This window comes from Penicillium hordei (assembly GCF_028827395.1).
Source record: "Penicillium hordei strain IBT 12815 chromosome Unknown utg000001l_segment0_segment0, whole genome shotgun sequence".
Classification (NCBI taxonomy): Eukaryota; Fungi; Ascomycota; class Eurotiomycetes; order Eurotiales; family Aspergillaceae; genus Penicillium; species Penicillium hordei.
In genome coordinates, this window is record NW_026623142.1 from 1,097,764 (window position 1) to 1,115,033 (window position 17,270).

A 17,270-nucleotide genomic window follows, 5' to 3' on the forward strand; every position below is an offset into this window, starting at 1 on the left:
ATATGATAAAAAAAAAAAAAAAATAGACATAGCATGTCCTGGTTTCGATCCAGGGTCCTATTGAGATTGTTAGTTGGATGTTTGTGGGTTAAATTGGTTGCGGTGAAACGTACCTCCGGGTTATGAGCCCGGCGCTCTTCCCCTGAGCTAACATGCTGGGATGTTGAAATGCGAACCTTTCTTTGCCTACATTAAGAGAAATCCAAATTAATTGCAACATATAGTAACCCCAACACATGAGACCACTCTCGGGGTCGGCTCAAGCTCTTAATTAAATGACTGGGTATATATCGACACAAATGGTTTTGATTTACAGGGTCTATTATAAAGAAATGTAATTGCCTTGGATATGATAGGTTCTACTTGAAGGGCCATAACATCACTATCAAATAATGAGGCAGTTTATTGGCCATCTCTGTTGCCATTGAAAGCTGCTTCTGTGGTAAACCGGTATAATACCCCGGGAAACCCGTCTATAGGAACTCCGTACTCGAAGCCATCACCTGTAGGGATAAGACTCGTTTGCGACTGGACGCCACAATATCTAGGATTTACCTTCTCTTCCCTGTTCAGGAAATACCCATGCCTTGCAGCTTGCCGCCTCGGTTTCAAGCAGACATCCTACGACCCAAACCTATAGGCTCATTGCTATCCGTGGTGTCCAGCTTAATATGGTTGCATATTTTCTATTGGTTATGGCCCAGAGAATGTCCGTGTAACTACATATCCTTGTGTGGCGAACAAATATGGTACATGAACGACTCCATGTCTACTTGTAGGTACCAGCCTGGTGGTCTCTACAGTCAAATACATAGAAGTTGATTATATATACCCGAAGGGCCAATTAGCTAGGATGTTTCAATGGTCTGTCAAAAGGGATATCACAAGCAATTCACCCGGAGGCTGGCTCATGGTGTGCTTGGTCATTGATAGGCTTCTGGTTCCAACTCTATATCAGATACGAACGAAACATAATTACTATTATTACACTATCAGAGACATGTGGCATTCCGGAATGCAGAGATCGATCGTGGCTAGCTTCTAAAATTTTAGAATACACGTGTACATAGGCAACCAAGTAAGGAATCTGCCCTTGCTGTAGTGAGCTGCTAAGCCACTCTTTCCCCAACAAAGGCTCCTCGGAGCCTCCTTTCTGTATTTTCTTGACTCAAGATGACGAAGCGCATAGTATGTGCATACGCGGCTAGCCTCGAGGACCTAAACAGAGACGTGATAGCCTTGCGAAATTGCCAAGGTGTGAGTCAGAACAATCAGTCAGTGTTGGTAATCCTCGGGGACTAAATGACGAACACCGGGATAATCAATAATGAAAAGAAAAACAAAAAAGATGTTCAAAGCCAAAAAAAAAAAATACATGTCCGAATACGAATTTGAAAGTAAGAGCATGGTCCTCCGACGGCGTCGGTGACGGCCGGAGGCCGGCATTCCGGAACGAAAATAGAAAGCTTCCAGAAGAATGAAAACACCCACGCTTTACTGAATGTAGCACTAGCTGCATGCACAAGCCACGAAAATTCCTTCTGGAACATACCAGAAATACCGAATACGATTACCTGCAGATCGTGGCTGCTCCAAGTGCCGTATGGTAACAGGTTAAACCGGCAACTTGAACGGGCAACTTGAACGGTGTAACGGCAGTGCCGAGAAGTGGCTGTGCAGCCCTAGCTGTCACGACCAATCATTTACATTGAAAAAAAGTTTTCACTGTGCATTAGACTGTTACTAAATATGATCCTGCCTCTCGCAGACCTACCACCGAGAAACCCGAATTTAAAGTGCTGACATAGGGTTTTTCTTTTGGTCGGGATTAGATGCCGGTGAAAATTTTTTCTCCGTGTTTTTTCTGAATCCTTATGCAGGAGCCCTCTATTGGCAATGAGTAACAGGATTAATCTCTGCCCAATTGAGAAGGTGATTTATGTACGTTGTAAAAAAGGGTGCCTTCGGTAGACGAATCCACCCCTCAGATCTACGTATCCCACTATATATGAGATATCTGAGTGGGCCATTGGATCTGGATACTTGGATCAGCTGAGGCTGGTTTGCCACTTCCCCGGACTCTGTAGGGGCCACGTTTTGGTGTGCCCTTGAGGAATCTGCCAAGATATTCCCGGGTCTGTTCTCGGAAAAAAGGGAGATCACTCGGATTTGGGCCAGACTGTTCGGTAAGCACGGCAGACCCCGGACCCGATTTGGCGTTCCTAGACCGAGAAAATTATTTAACCCCCGAAAACATGCCGGTCGGATTTATGTTGCGCTAGTGGATTTCAAAAGGGAGATCCTTGGGGGTCACATGGCACTTGTTAGACTATTGTTGCTGCCTTTGATTTTTGCGCCCAAACAAGATCTAAGCTGGAAAGTCGGGGTTTGCCGATGCTGCTCGGTTCGGAGGCCCTTGATCTGCGATCTGATACCCTGGCATTTAGCGTCTAAGCCATAATGCATATGCACGGTTGAATGGTGACAGCGCTAAAACAGAAAATTTCGACTGTAACCCCCAGTACTCCGTACATGGCATTCTTACCACGCTACTTCTGGTGTTCCGCGTGCCACAAAGCCCGCGCTAGTTAACAATTTAGCTAATCTGTACATGTAGGGATCCGAGCGCTAGAAAAATATGAAAATACCAAAATTAACATCAATACTTCAATTTATTATTTCAATTTAATTCTTTCCGAGTCAAAGGGGAAAACATATGATTCACATGTGATCAAGTCATCGAGTCATCGAACATGCAGACCAGAAAATTAAGGCAATCAGCCCACAATAAAGAGACCATGTGACCATGATCTTAGAACCTTGCGCATAAGATCCTTGTGTAGCCTAACAATGATAAACCAAATTGGGCATTTCCCGCCGAGCCTATGCTAGAGCTAAGTCCTGTAGAGACAAGCGCTTACATCTGAGAACAAGTGGTAAGACATGGAAAGTATATACGACAGCCTTTCGCTTAAGACAATATAATATAATATAATAAAATAAAATAAAATAAAAAATAAAAAAAACAAACCTTGTGGTGACCCAAGATCTGGGGTCAGCTGGCCATCATGTCCCTATACACAAACAAGATCCATGGACCCGTGTCCGACTTCAGCTTATCATGCCATTAGATGCATGGTCAGCTGACTATCGCGTCTGTCGAACTACGGCCGAGCGGAACCCGCGGATTGGCGCGTAGTGTGGAGACATTACAAGACAATCCCAAGACAACAGCACCAAGACCGTCGGAAGACAGTTGAAAGACAATTACTTCACAGCCACAATCTTGAGTATTTGAGTCTTGGAATAATTGGGTCTGAGTACCAAGGAACGAGAAGAATGTACTCTGTAGGCCTTCCCCATGTTGTGCAGGAACGTTGGGACGGCCGAACCATTGGGCACCAGCCACATGGCTCAATCTCGATGTGGCTAGGGTACATAAAGGAAGTATGGATGATAAATAATAAATAATCAATAATAAAACATATCTCGGCCGAACAACTCTCCGGGTTTCAATTCCACGTTTGTGGGATTCTAGTGAATTCTGACTCACCGGAGATAGTAGACCAGGCCGAATTACCAATTCCCAACGGACCAAAATTTTAGTATGCGAAATGGGCACAAAAACAAACTAAGGTGTGGCTCAGCCTTAAGGATTTCTCCTCGGCATCTCCACCCCCATTTTCCTAATTTTGGCCCTGGTCACCCGAGTGCAAATCGGAGCTAGTTCTAGACTATGCAACAGAATTTTTTTTGAAAAATTTTTCTTCTATTTCCTAAGCGATGTACTGTAAACCTTGGCTGAATCCTTTGCCCGGAATTCTCAAGAAAACTTTTTAGAAAATATTTATTAATGTAGATCTTAAACAATTACTATTGAGACCCAAATATGCCCAATCACATAGAATATTAGGTATGGTGGATCCATGTGGCTTTTGCGTATCCTGTAAGCCACAACTTCACAAGGGAAACGAGTGAAAGAAGATCCCCAGATCAGATCAGTGGAACTCGGTAAAAATGGTGGTATGTGGGTAATACGAATCCTATCCCAATTTGGACTAGCGTTGAACTTGGGTATAATTAAAAAATAATAATGACGCCAAATACGCCAAATACGCTAGATTGGTCAATACCGTAAAATTCTTGTTCGGGGAGGCCGTGCTAGTGTGAGGTCATCTAAGTACAGAGCGCTCTTTATTAACTCAAGTCCTCCCGACCTCTTTCAACTTCATTACTCATACCCAAAACATTCTGACTCTTGAGATCATCATATCAAGTAAGATTTGCTTTTCCTCCGGTCGAGTCATTCTCCAGAACCAAACTCACACCAACCACAGTCGACTCCATTAAAGTTCCAGCCCTCTTATAATTCCATTCGATCAGCCTCCCGACGTTTCCAGACTCTTCGCTACCTGAAGCTTTGAACCAAAGTCTCCAATCCAGATTTCTCCAAAAGCACGGCCACAATTGATCAGGAAATCTTAATCGGATTTTGTACCGTCGGGTTCTATAAAAGCTCGCCTTTCCCCGGTGGCGAAACCCTACCCACCTCCTCTGACGTTCCCAACACCGTGATAACATAATGCTTATGTACCCACGTAAGGGTCTCATCACCGATCCATACAACTCAGAGGACATCATCATACAAGACGACCAGTACCCACCTGATTTCTATTCCGAGAACGCCTTGCACTACGATCAATCTCGTTTGCAATCACCGTTCCAGTGCCACCCGAGTGTACAGTTATCCCCGCCATCTTCCGCACCTTCCTCGCCTACTTTCTCCTCTCCGACCTTCTCGACTTCTTACCCGCAGACGTCTGACTGTCAGTCTTTCGGGGCTCCTTCGATGACCCCGGCGCCTTCATATAACCCGTCGTACGACATTCAGGGTTCTAATTCACCTTCGCACTACTTGCCTCAATATCCTCAGCAATATTATATGCCCATGCTGGTACAACAGCCTATCGCCGGTAACCAGGGCTGGGACAGCAACCTACAGTTGTTGAGCCCCGCGCGCATCCCATACGCCGGTGTACAAAAGAGATCTTCGCCCTCGGCATCCTCGCGCTCAGCCCCCTCAGGGTTGCCACCCAACAACTACCACCGCCGTTCCAACAGCGCCAACAAGCCGCTGCCCACCCCGGTGCAAACCCCTCTCCAGAACTCATTCCTTGCGACTCCCTTCCAAAGTTTCGATCCCTCTTCCCAAGATGGTCACAATGCCGAGGCCGAATCTGCTATGAGAAAAGCGATCATGGACCAGCAGAAACAGTCACCCCCGCAGCAAATGCAGAACGACTACTCACTGGCTCCATCGGTGTCAACAATTAGCCATAACTCGCCGGTGACTCCGCAGACTACCCTCGACGAACTTGACGACGCATCCAAGTCGATGACCCATGGTGAGAATCGAATCCCTGATATTGATAGGTGGATGGACCAATACTTACGTCTCGACGTGCCTCCAGAATACAACAGCGCCAATGGTGCCATGTCAATTGGAGTTCCCAAGCTGAACAGAACCATTTCCGATATATACCAAGACGAATTATATAACCCCACCATCATGGCTGCACCCCAGGTGTCCAAGCCGATGGGACAAAACCACCCCAACCCGCGCAATTTTATTGCCGATCGCCTGCAAGCTGCCAACCAAGGACACCTGTCTGCTCGTTCGCAATCGCCTGCTAACCGACGGGATCGCTCACCTTTCCGTCCCTCTTCTCCATTCGCCGGTGACATGGGCAACAACGCTCTCCAGCAGCCCCAGATGGCTACTAGCATACCCATGGGGCAGAACGCTATGAACGGAATGAATATGAGCCAGACCTCAAACACTGGAGATATCAAGACTATGTCCCCCAAGGATGCAGTTTTGGATTTCCAAGACAACGATGATGCCATGCCTCCTCTATTTCCCCCAGGTCAGACGGATTTCAACCTGGGTGATGCGCTTGGCTTGCGACGCGATAGTGGCTCAATGCGACCGATGGAAGCATTCCCTCAATACTCGGTACCCAGCATGGCCCAGCCACAATTCGCATTTTCCGAACCTCAGATGCATCGCCCCCAGAGTAACCTCTTACAACAGAGTACTGAGTTCCCTTCGCTCCCAGCGGTGGAATCTACCGAGAGCTCGCCTCCAAGCCAAATGAATATGTCAATTACAGAGGGTATTCCCCGTCCCGCCAACACATCTTCGGATGCGGGCACCTACACTTGCACCTATCACAACTGCACCGACCGCTTCGACTCTCCCTCTAGACTCCAGCGACACAAGCGCGAGGCACACCGGCAAACAACACCGGGCGGCCACCTTGTCAGCCGCGACACCTCGCTCCGCAACTCCCAGGCTGGCCCGCACAAGTGCGAACGCATCAACCCGTCTACAGGCAAAGCATGCAATTCCATCTTCTCTCGGCCCTACGATCTTACACGGCACGAGCATACAATCCACACCGCCGGGAAGCAGAAGGTGCGTTGTCACATCTGTAACGAGGACAAGACCTTCAGCCGAAACGATGCTCTAACAAGACGTAAGTTTCGATTTATCTTCTTTTTACCCCTTAAGTTGATCATACGCTAATTACATTAATTACAGACATGCGAGTGGTTCATCCCGAAATCGACTGGCCAGGCAAGCAGCGCAGGAGGAGAGACTGAGAGCGCCTTCCACGTCATAGTCTATCGATCGGCATGCCGAACGTCATAGGTGGACCCACTTGGGTCCACCAAAAATCTGGGGCTGCGTCATCATGACGATTTAGTTCCCTAATCCTCATGAGCTCTCTGTATCACTATTCGGATTCGGATTTTTATTTATTATGTGTACGATTTTACGTTGATGATTTTGTTTTCCATGCGCAAGCCCATTTTAGCATTGGTTGGTGTGTTTTATCTTTGGTTGGTTTTTTCCCCTCTATTTTCTGCTTATGCCTTCTGGTTCTGGGAAAAACAAACGGTTTTGGTGTTGTACATTTCTGTTGTACATGGTGTTGCTGCATTTTTGACCCCAGTATAGTGTGTCCCTCTTGTACTATAGTACATTCCTCCAACAAAAATGTATATTAGCTTTTTGGATACGACATGAATTCATTTGGAAATGATCTATCACTCTCCACACTCCACACTCCACTCCACAATAACACTAGGAACGGTGAAACACTCTTCCTGCTTTGAAACAATCGAGGGATAGAATCTAATCCCTCGCACCCACCTACATCACACCTGCATATTTATATCCACTTATGTCAGCCATCTTCAATGCTCAGCGCCGATCTCGAAGTATTATGTATGTGTTAGTTGTTATGTGTAAAACATAATCATAGGTGCTTTGTTTAGAATATCTAGAATAATTAGAGTTGACAAAAAATCACTATGGGCAAGGTCATTGAATAATTGAATAATTTATATTGTATATCGCAATAAATTAATTAACATCTCCACGGATGAGTCCCGATTCGCCCTGATCGCATATTGTACTCCGTACTCTGTACTCCACATTGCATCAACAACAGCAACTACCCATTAATATCTTGTATAATCAATATCGTAGCGAAGAGGTGCAAGCTCCATGTGCCAAGAGTATGATCCCATCATTGCGTAGACCCATCAAGAAAGCCGTGGAACAAACCCGAGCTCATCCACACTCCGGCCTGATAAGCAATTTAGTTACCAGCATCCTGGTACCCGGCACTGGGATTATTTGGATGGGATTCTGCGGGATCTTAGTTTGGGTGGGTATGTCGACGTAGTTGTATACCAGTAATTATACAATTCCAGCACTGAGTTCGGGATTTCTTCATTTCCATGTAACGGAGTTGCTTATTTGGGTATATTTGATGGTTTTGCATAGCGGGGGGTTAGTACCCATGTGCCTCCGGGGACTCATCCTTCATCTCCGATCTTTTACCAGGTATGAATGTTGCGGTCATTGTTTTGATTGTCAGCGTCATCAATAGCAATTAGCTTCTATTCAAGGTTGTGTATTTTAAAACTAGCCTTATCTGAAGTCGGGATCGGTATTTATCCTAGGTTTTACCATATTCCGTACCAACTAAGCCGTAAATATTGTACAATATTAATATTTACGTTGTATGTTGTACACCCTTAAAAATGATGGGCAATAAATGATAGACAGGGTGTACATCGGTGGGTCCGTGGCTTAATAGCTGTGGGTTGTGGGTCTTGTAATACGCTCGTTGTATTGAAGTGGGGGCAGAAGATGGGGTGGTGGGACGATGGTGAATGTGTGGCTGAGGAACTTCTCTTTTTTGAAGCCGATGATCGAATTCTTGCACATGTGATTATTTTGTATGGTATGATGGATGAGCTGTTCTGGCTTCTTTCAAGTGGTCTTTTTCTGGTTGCTGTTTCTGGTAGTTGGTGCTTTTGCGATGCAAAATACTCCGTCGGTGTACTATATCCCTTGCATGGTCATAGAGTCATATGAGATGCAAAACGTAATGTACTATCATGGTCACTCTATAGTCTGTACAACTCGGCACTATTAGAGGAATCAATTATAACAAGCACACGTCGAAATACATGTACCCCTACCAACAATGTATTATTTTTTCTCAAACTGCTAACCCTCCCTAGGTGACTTCAAAGGTAACGTAGATTTTTATAAAGCCTTTAATTAATCTATAGTGGTATATAGCGAGTTCTACAAACTAGCGTATATCGGATACGTAGCTAATAACACCCCACACTCCGTCTCGCGCAAGTGCGTACTCAACACCTGCAGATTCCGATCTGACGATACAAGTACGTATATCACTCTACACATTAACACTTTCCAGTCGGCTCTAGATAACTCTGAAACTACGCGGACTCAGACGAGGCCGATATGAAGAGAAAGATCAAAGTCCCCTTCGAGAGTATGGCCCTTTTTGCTCGCCAGTAGTAGATTCTATAGTCTCGCACTATCCCTCGCTGAAACATCACACCGTTCAGTGTGGTCTTTGATATCTTCCAATGTCACTACAACTCTGACTCTGCAGCCCCTTGCTCAGACTTGGAACTGAACATCTACCCATTCAAACAACTGCTTTGACCGTTATCACGTTTGTCGCCATGCATCAAGTGTCGACATCAGGCTACCTCAACTTCCTGACTCTTCCCGGCCACTTGACTGATACTGTTCTTGTCGTGCTTATCGAACACCTTTTTCATCATCAACTTAACGTCCTCAGGCCCTGTTGCTGCCTGGTGATCTGCGGATATTCCGGAGCTCTTGCTGCTCTTTCAGTCGATTCTCGGCCCTGATACACCATTCTCAACATTATCCTCCATCTTTACCATTTTCGAGGCATCAATTCTTTGCTTTACCTACTTCAACTTAAGCCACACAATCTCATTCTAGTGGCTCGAGGTATCTATTCCCTGGCAATCCTCGAGAACTTGAAATGTCTGCAGCATTCAGAGGTTGCAGATGCCTAGTGGAGGGATACGATCAAAGTCTCTGCAAATTTTGCAACCGATGCGGAGGTCTGGGTCATACGGCCCTTTACTGCAAAATGAAATCTCATGGGGGACGAAGTGGAGGAGGGTACCTAGGTTGCTCACGCCCTACAAAAACGACTCCCATAAATGATCTTGATCAAATTGATAACCATCGCGAAGTGTGTACCCTATTATTCCAATACTTTTCTTCATTAATGTGCTGACTGGAGAGACGTCGTCTCATGATTCATCCAAAGCCCCAAGGGCCATGACTCAAGCGTCAAATGCGTCGAAAAATTACCACCTCAGAGATCAACAACAGATGAAATTCCAACTGCCAAACGACGAAACTGGAACGAGGTGGCCGGTAGTGGAATTGAGACCCTGAATCTAGGACCCGTCGATCGGGCCTCCATCCTGGAGCATCTGATTTCAAATGTGCGCCTCGAAATGAGCGAAAGATAGTCTTCTGTGCTCGAGGAGTACGATATTGCTAAAATACTCGAAGACAGCTTGAGTCCAGCTGTAAAGGGCGTCTGTAAACAAGGAAGATTCGATCTGACCAGGCATGTTTGACCTTGACAATGTAGAGACAAGTTGCTAATAATCTCTCCTAGACTCTTGAAAATTGCACAGGACCCAGAAACAAAAAAAGAAGCAGACATCTACCTTCACATCCTATGGAGAGAGGATGAAACGACGAATCGATTTTGGCTTTACGTCGGACAAGCATGTGTGCTGTGTCTGAGAACCGAGAAACACAAAGATCCCAGGCATCGTTCGAAGAATATGGGACTGCACTACTCAGTGTGGGGCTCTGCCGTGGGTATGAAATCAGCCTTTGTCACTCTGGCTATCCTCGATCCCCCGTCTTCCACTCAGACGCAACTGGTTCTCAACCTAGCGGAGATGTGGATGTGCCTAGTATTTCAAACACTGACTTCCCTTCATCTAGGCTCCTGGTTGCCGAAAAACCAAAAAGCTATGTGGTCGGGTAATAATCTCAAAGTTGCATTGCCATTATGGCAAGGCTTCACAGATACTCAAGAGAACAAAACTATCGCTGACGCAATTGGCGGTAGATCAACCTTTCAGCAATACCTTGCATCTGAGGATTTAGTTATTCGGGCATGGGCAGAACAAACCAGGGATGCGTTCAACGACATACGAAACTCGCCTGACCCGAGGATCAGAAGTTACTGGTGGGATCTTCACAAAGATCGTATCCTTAAGGCGCAGGACACCTGGGGTAAAAAGAAAGCCAGCATGGCTCAAGAGCGCCTCGAGGGGGCCAAAGCCCTTGTTGCATTGCATTCCGGAAACCATGGAAACCATCAAACTGAGGTCATAGCTGGTAGTTTCAGGTTCGCTGTTTCACAAACGCTTGGACTTGATCTCCGTAACGGCAACGAAGTTATTCTCCAATATCATCTAACCTCGACCCCACACCCACACGCTTATGCTCTTTCTGCTTTGAAAACAGATCCTGCTAGCCGCTTGGGGATTTCTATCCGCGGTCAAGATAGCCATGGAGATTTTCATTGCTGGCTAAAAGCGACTGGAGAGTGCAATTTACGAAAAATGAACACTCTTGTGGACATTCTGGAAGGCTGCTCTACCCGAGAAAGCCAGGGGTTCAAGAGACGTTGGTTTGTTACCAAGTCTTTGAATAGACCAAGTAGTGATCCCCAAGGGAGAAATAAGTACACTTGATGTGATAAGACTGGGATTTTCAGGGTTCAGATTAGTTGCGCAAAAGCCACCAATTCTTAATTGGGTTCAATTTCGATTTCTTGGTACAAAATGAGTGTAGTATATCCTTTATATCGCCCCTTGTTGCGCTAAGATCCCGTCTTGAGGGAATTAAATCATAGTGCGGAGGGCCAGCCATGCAATGACTTGGTTGTGATATGCGATTTTAACGATGAGTATGTTGAGTTAGAAATTTTGAAGGTAGAAAGGCTCTCTGTGAGACCTGCAATTTAGTGGATTTTATTGAACCCCCATCCCCAAATGATGGATTTGATGAAGATATCGATAAAGAAGAAGAAAAAGGAAAAAAAAGATAGACATAGCATGTCCTGGTTTCGATCCAGGGTCCTATTGAGATTGTTAGTTGGATGTTTGTGGGTTAAATTGGTTGCGGTGAAACGTACCTCCGGGTTATGAGCCCGGCGCTCTTCCCCTGAGCTAACATGCTGATGGGATATTATACTTCATCACTCTGGAATTTATAAGTCCATGTTTCTAATTTCATTCCAGTAAATCGCAGATATAAATAAATAACAATTATTTAGCCAAATATGAAAGCCAAAAGATATAATAATAAAAGGTGGTATGTTAGTCTAATTAAGCAGCGGTGAAACTACAACTTAGTCACCCATTTCCGGAAGTGGAGTTCGCGATCTAGAATTGTAGAAAATGACCTAATGTGTTTACAAGTAAATTTGTAGCTATTTTACTCCATTACTTACTATATATAGTGTCACTTAAAATGTATTCTTCTGAAGGAAGTGATATTTCATTGAAGTGATATATTTTCCACCAATCAGCATGTTAGCTCAGGGGAAGAGCGCCGGGCTCATAACCCGGAGGTACGTTTCACCGCAACCAATTTAACCCACAAACATCCAACTAACAATCTCAATAGGACCCTGGATCGAAACCAGGACATGCTATGTCTATCTTTTTTTTTTTTTTGTCATTAGTCAGGACATAACACGTCAATACACCTACCCATGAAGACTCTACTGGATTTACGGTATCATATAAAATCCCATATTGTAGGTATACCCTATGGCACCTTAATCGTTGGTGTTCTTGTTTATTTTTTCCCCTTCTTGGTTTTAGTCCACAACTATTTTAACTTTCATGTATAGATGTATTGAATATTTATATATACCCGCTACCTGTGATACCTGTGATGTACGCATTTATATATATTTTTAGTATTCGATGGTGAGTCACGCTAACATGCCAAATATTCAATGTTTGCACGGAGAAGAACACAGTAATGTCCTGCTAAATCACTGTCATGAGCACTTCCAATATTTTCCAAGTTTGATAATAGCCCTACCTTCAATCTTAGTTCTAACTTACATATACTCTATTCAATCAGATACCCCCGTTTTGATCAAGTACACACAGACTTCTCTTAATCTTATCCCTCGCCATAGTTACCAACGGGCCACGCAAACACAACCCAGTTCCCATGCTGTGGTGCAACTGCCTACCGCCTCAGGCCACCACTATACAGTTTTACCAACAACACCTAAACCCGGTTGAAGTACTTGAACCATGTGCCCTGTTACTACCAGTACATACAGTATCACACCCTGAGCATCATACCCCTGGTTCAATTCCTTAAAACTAGATTGTGTAAATCTAAAAGCCCCGGCCGGTCACCGACCATAATGGAGAGGGGAATCTTCAAAGTGGGGGCGGAAATCCCAATAGCCGGAGTCTCCTATCTGGCATTTATATCTATCAAAGAAACATAAAGCACCTAAGATTCTGTTCATATCCTCAGCATAAATAAAACCCGTTACCTTCATGAACCCGAATATTTTCTAATCAAGTAAAATAGCCAACGCTGGGTGGAAAAAAGAAAAGAAGAAAAAAAGAGGGTCATTCGGCAAACCTGAAACCAACCACCAACGAACACCTCCCCCAACCCAAAACAAACCACCTATACAGACAAAATGGGCCAAAAGGCATCCGTGCCACAACCAGGCGCCCAAATCCAAGTCATCGGCGCTGGACTACCACGCACAGGGACCTCATCATTCAGCCAGGCGCTAGAAATCCTCCTGCACGGACCGGTGTACCACTGCGGCACGCAAATATCGAGAGGTCCACCGACAGAGATAAGAAGCTGGATGCCAATTCTACAAAACTGGCTCAAAAAAGATGACACCACAAGTCGGGAAAAGATGCTCACACTCCTGCGCCGCCGATTGGCCGGCTACGTCGCCATCACCGACTCCCCAGGCTCCGAGCTCGTCCTAGAACTCATAGAGCTGTATCCGGATGCCAAGGTCATCTGCACAACTCGTGACCCTATCCTGTGGGAGAAGAGTATGCTCTATGTGCAGAGTTTGACGGGCGTTTGGTTTGCGCGTGCTGTCCTCCTCCCACTGGAGGGGATGAGGCATTTTATTCCGTATGGATATTTGCTTGCAGCACTCTGGGAGAGGCTTTATGGCGGTGTTGCGGGTCAGCATGGAAGGGAGACATATGCGAATCATATTGCCTGGTTGAAGGAGGTTGTACCTGAGGATAGGTTGGTTTTCTTTGATGTCAAGGATGGGTGGGGGCCGTTGTGTGAGGCTCTGGGCGTTGAGGCTCCGGTTGATGTGCCGTTTCCACGTATCAATGATTCAGAGGCTATTGAGAGGTCTGTAAATCATCATTTACGGAGGGGCCTTACACACTGGGCTTGCATTTTTGGTTTGATTGGTGTTGGGGTGGCGGCTTTTCGCGTGTGGAGGTGAGACGGGAGTGAGACGATTGCATAGTGCGAGTGGAGGATGAGAGGTGATGATGTGGTTGCGGAGATTGGTATTGTGGGTTTGTGGGGGTTCTGGAAACCCTTTGGTGTCGTCGAACTTCAACACTTCAGCGACTTGCATGCCTTGGATGACGTTCGTTTATTTCAGGACTAGGTGGAACATCAGCTAAAGACTCGTCATGAACAAACCAGATAGATCGATCTATATAGTCATTTACATAGCCATTTACACGCAAGATTTATGTCACCGATGTCCTTTGGAATATGTTATAGAAGATATGAAACCGAAATCCATTTTCCAAATATTATACCTACATGTAAGATTCTATGCACAGCCGCAAACCTTGAAATTCGTAAGGGTAAGTTCAATATCATTGACGAGCCTGCTCGAGTGATGGCATATTCTCGCTTCCATAATCATTTTGTTCGAAGGTAGTTTCAATTTCCGTGTGAGCGAAGATCTTGCCCTGGGGGATAATACGTTCCTCGCTGGAGTTGCTGGCCGCGCCAATATTGGTACCCATGGGAATGTCCTCCTTGCCGCTGACTGTGATCATAGTGAGGCTGTTGGGATCCCTGACCTTGGCGAATCCAGATGGATACCGTGGGGAATTGTTGTTGTTTTTGTTGTTGTTGTTGCTTGAGCAGGGGCCATATTTCTTCCCACTGCTGTACTCGCCGATGAAACGTGGTAGGAAGCGGGAGGCAATTGCCTTGAATGACGGGATTGAGGCAGCAAAGATGCCGACGTTGGTTTCGATTACCGTCCAGTACATGGCACCGCTAATGGCGTAGGTAGAGTCCTTCGAGCTAAGCATGGCAGGGATGTAAGTGATTCGGATGATCGAGGAGATGCAAGCGCTGCAGAGGGTAATCCGTTAGAAGATGTTCAGGTGTAAGAACTGGGGTACACTTACAAAAGACCAAGACAGAGGATAAAGGCCAGAACAATCTTCTGTTTCCGAGGCATTTGGAGATGGAAGATGACCTTGATGGGCAAGGTATAAGTCAAGAGATCGGTGACAATGTTCAGGGCGGCGTTGCAAAGATAGAAAAGGTTGATGTCGACGCATTTTCCGGGTCCAGTGCCAGTCCAGGCCATGCTAATGGGTTGACATTGGAATGCAGCCACGAGAACAAATGAGGTGGCTTGGGCAATAATAACTCCCATCATAACCCAGGATAGGCGAGTGAGATAGCGATCTCCGAGGCGAATATAGAACCACAGCACCGAGGTTTTGATAAATCCAAGTGTTGCAAGATAAAACATTGAGCTCAGCCAGACTGCCTGGGGAAAGGTTAGAAATTCAATGCTGTACAAGGTCGGGGCCCGTATCCTTACAAAAGAATAGTCGACCATCCCGGTTTGGTCGACATATTCAATGTGTTGTCCAAGTCCATGTTTGACAGCTAAATAATATTAACTTCTGCAAATAGCCGTAGGAGGCAAAATTGGGAACATACCGACAAGCGTGACAGCAATAAATGACCAAGACAATGCCTATTTACATTAGTTATAAGCATTGTTGATCACGGAGACCATTTTCCTTACACAAGCGCCAACAATAAGATCTGAAGATGTCAGTAGTGCTGGTAAAATGGATCAAGCATAATCCACTTACAGTCATCAATGCCCATTTGACCCAAGACATAAATGCGTGCAAAGAGACGAAGAACCAAAACAACGAAGGTCAAGGCGGCAAATGCCACGCAGATGCCCACGACTACAGGGCCTTGAGAACCATTGGTAACAGTCATGACGAGAAATATGAAGGGACCAAACAGAAATGAAGAGAGAGAGAAAAGACCGTAAATTGATGTAAAGGAAGGAATTAGTGTAAATGAATGGCATAGGCGGTCGTTTCACATGTCCATGTCACGGAGAATGGATGATCAAGATCACTTAAAGTATCATTGAAAAAAAAAACAAGAAGAATAGACTTGGTACTATGGTCTACAATTTATAAAAGATATTTTATCCCAGATGCCCCTGGGACTAGGGAATAAAATGACTGCGCACACCAGAGATGCGCATCGTGCATGGATCTAGTAGTCCCTGAGATCCACTGTATACCATCAAAAAGGCCGTTGACAAAAGAAAAAAAGAAAAAAAGAAAACATGCTCGGAATTCGCACGGCCTTCGCTTTTAGGGCAACATGAGATAGACTAGACTGTCAGAACCGAGCATGTCCACCACTTGAGAGACCTTTGGTGATCCATGCATGCTATAAACCAGCCGTTTATGTGGAGGGCTCCAGTTTCACCTTCAGAGAAAAACGGAAAGTGTCCTGCACTATGATTTGCCACTCAAACGCCGAAATGCCATCTCCGATTGTCGTGCAACCGTTGGATATATCATTCTATGATAAACCAAGTTTTAATCCCTGTTCATTGGGACTCTGTTCCGGGAACCAGGAGCCATTGTGTTTTAGCACTAAAGATACCCACCTGAAGATGGGGATGGGATTGGCTCGAATAGGCGGGTCCAGTCGTTGGTTGACACACTCGACGTCTCGAAGACGATCATTATGAATTCATGACCATTGGAAAGTGCATTGCCAAGTTGAACTATTACCTATAAGCAGCAACAAAGTAGGAAAAACAAGAAAGAGGATTTGAGAGAGCGAATGCGAAAAAAGAGTCCGTAAGTCTCGGAAGATTTCCGGCGTGGAGAGATCTGATTTTATTTTTACTTCCATGCTCATCGAGATGCCCGATGGTGATCCTAATATCTTAATATGACCTAGGTTGGATACGTTATACGGAGTAAATCGACAACCCTAATCCAACGGACAAAATAAAATTGAATCGGAGTGACTAGAAAACCCAACAGAACACTCCTTGAGAATATGGTGAATTCTGCTAAGTATTAGATCATAATCTCGACACGGGAGCTGAACGATCTGCACGTTTCAAACCCGCAAGAGCTTTTGTCAATGCCCTCACCTACGAAGTATATATGGAGTACGGAATAACGGACAGTGCCTGGCCCGTGATAGACTGGAAGGCATTCACTATGTAGCCCACCCCCGATCTACACGACTCCATTTGCCTCCCGAGCCGTCCTGGAGAGTGGGTTGCCTATTGTGACGCCTTGGGTAAGCGGGATTGGCTAAACTGCAGATGATTTGGAAGTCTGTGCATATATGTGATATGAGGGAAGTAAAATTCTGCACTGCATATTCGTGAGAATGCACAAAGTACGAGGGAATGGAATTTTGATACTCCGTACGCCGTGCAAATATTACATACATATCACACCCCTTTCCGCAAAGAATCCCAGAGATCGGAGCCTATCAATTTAATTCT

The 17,270-nt window shown here is 45.3% G+C and overlaps 4 protein-coding genes across 4 annotated transcripts; 3 read left to right on the forward strand and 1 right to left on the reverse strand.

Annotated features, from left to right (window-relative positions):
- Positions 1-4,582: 4,582 nt before the first annotated feature.
- Positions 4,583-6,666, forward strand: N7537_000418 (stress-regulated transcription factor RPN4; the record flags this gene model as incomplete). The annotated part of the gene is made up of 3 exons (XM_056891476.1): positions 4,583-5,405; positions 5,472-6,539; positions 6,605-6,666. 3 exons carry the CDS (start codon positions 4,583-4,585, stop codon positions 6,664-6,666), a joined length of 1,953 nt encoding a protein of 650 aa, XP_056756471.1.
- A 3,573-nt stretch (positions 6,667-10,239) lies between these two features.
- On the forward strand, positions 10,240-11,002 carry N7537_000419 (uncharacterized protein; the record flags this gene model as incomplete). Its single annotated transcript, XM_056891477.1, has 2 exons — positions 10,240-10,863; positions 10,934-11,002. 2 exons carry the CDS (start codon positions 10,240-10,242, stop codon positions 11,000-11,002), a joined length of 693 nt encoding a protein of 230 aa, XP_056756472.1.
- A 2,149-nt stretch (positions 11,003-13,151) lies between these two features.
- N7537_000420 (sulfotransferase family protein) lies at positions 13,152-13,943 on the forward strand (the record flags this gene model as incomplete). The annotated part of the gene is made up of 1 exon (XM_056891478.1): positions 13,152-13,943. The coding sequence occupies one exon, from the start codon at positions 13,152-13,154 to the stop codon at positions 13,941-13,943; it is 792 nt and encodes a 263-aa protein (XP_056756473.1).
- A 388-nt stretch (positions 13,944-14,331) lies between these two features.
- On the reverse strand, positions 14,332-15,718 carry N7537_000421 (putative integral membrane protein Pth11-like; the record flags this gene model as incomplete). The annotated part of the gene is made up of 6 exons (XM_056891479.1): positions 14,332-14,821; positions 14,878-15,248; positions 15,303-15,370; positions 15,425-15,461; positions 15,513-15,532; positions 15,583-15,718. The coding sequence occupies 6 exons, from the start codon at positions 15,716-15,718 to the stop codon at positions 14,332-14,334; spliced, it is 1,122 nt and encodes a 373-aa protein (XP_056756474.1).
- Between the last annotated feature and the right edge of the window lie 1,552 nt (positions 15,719-17,270).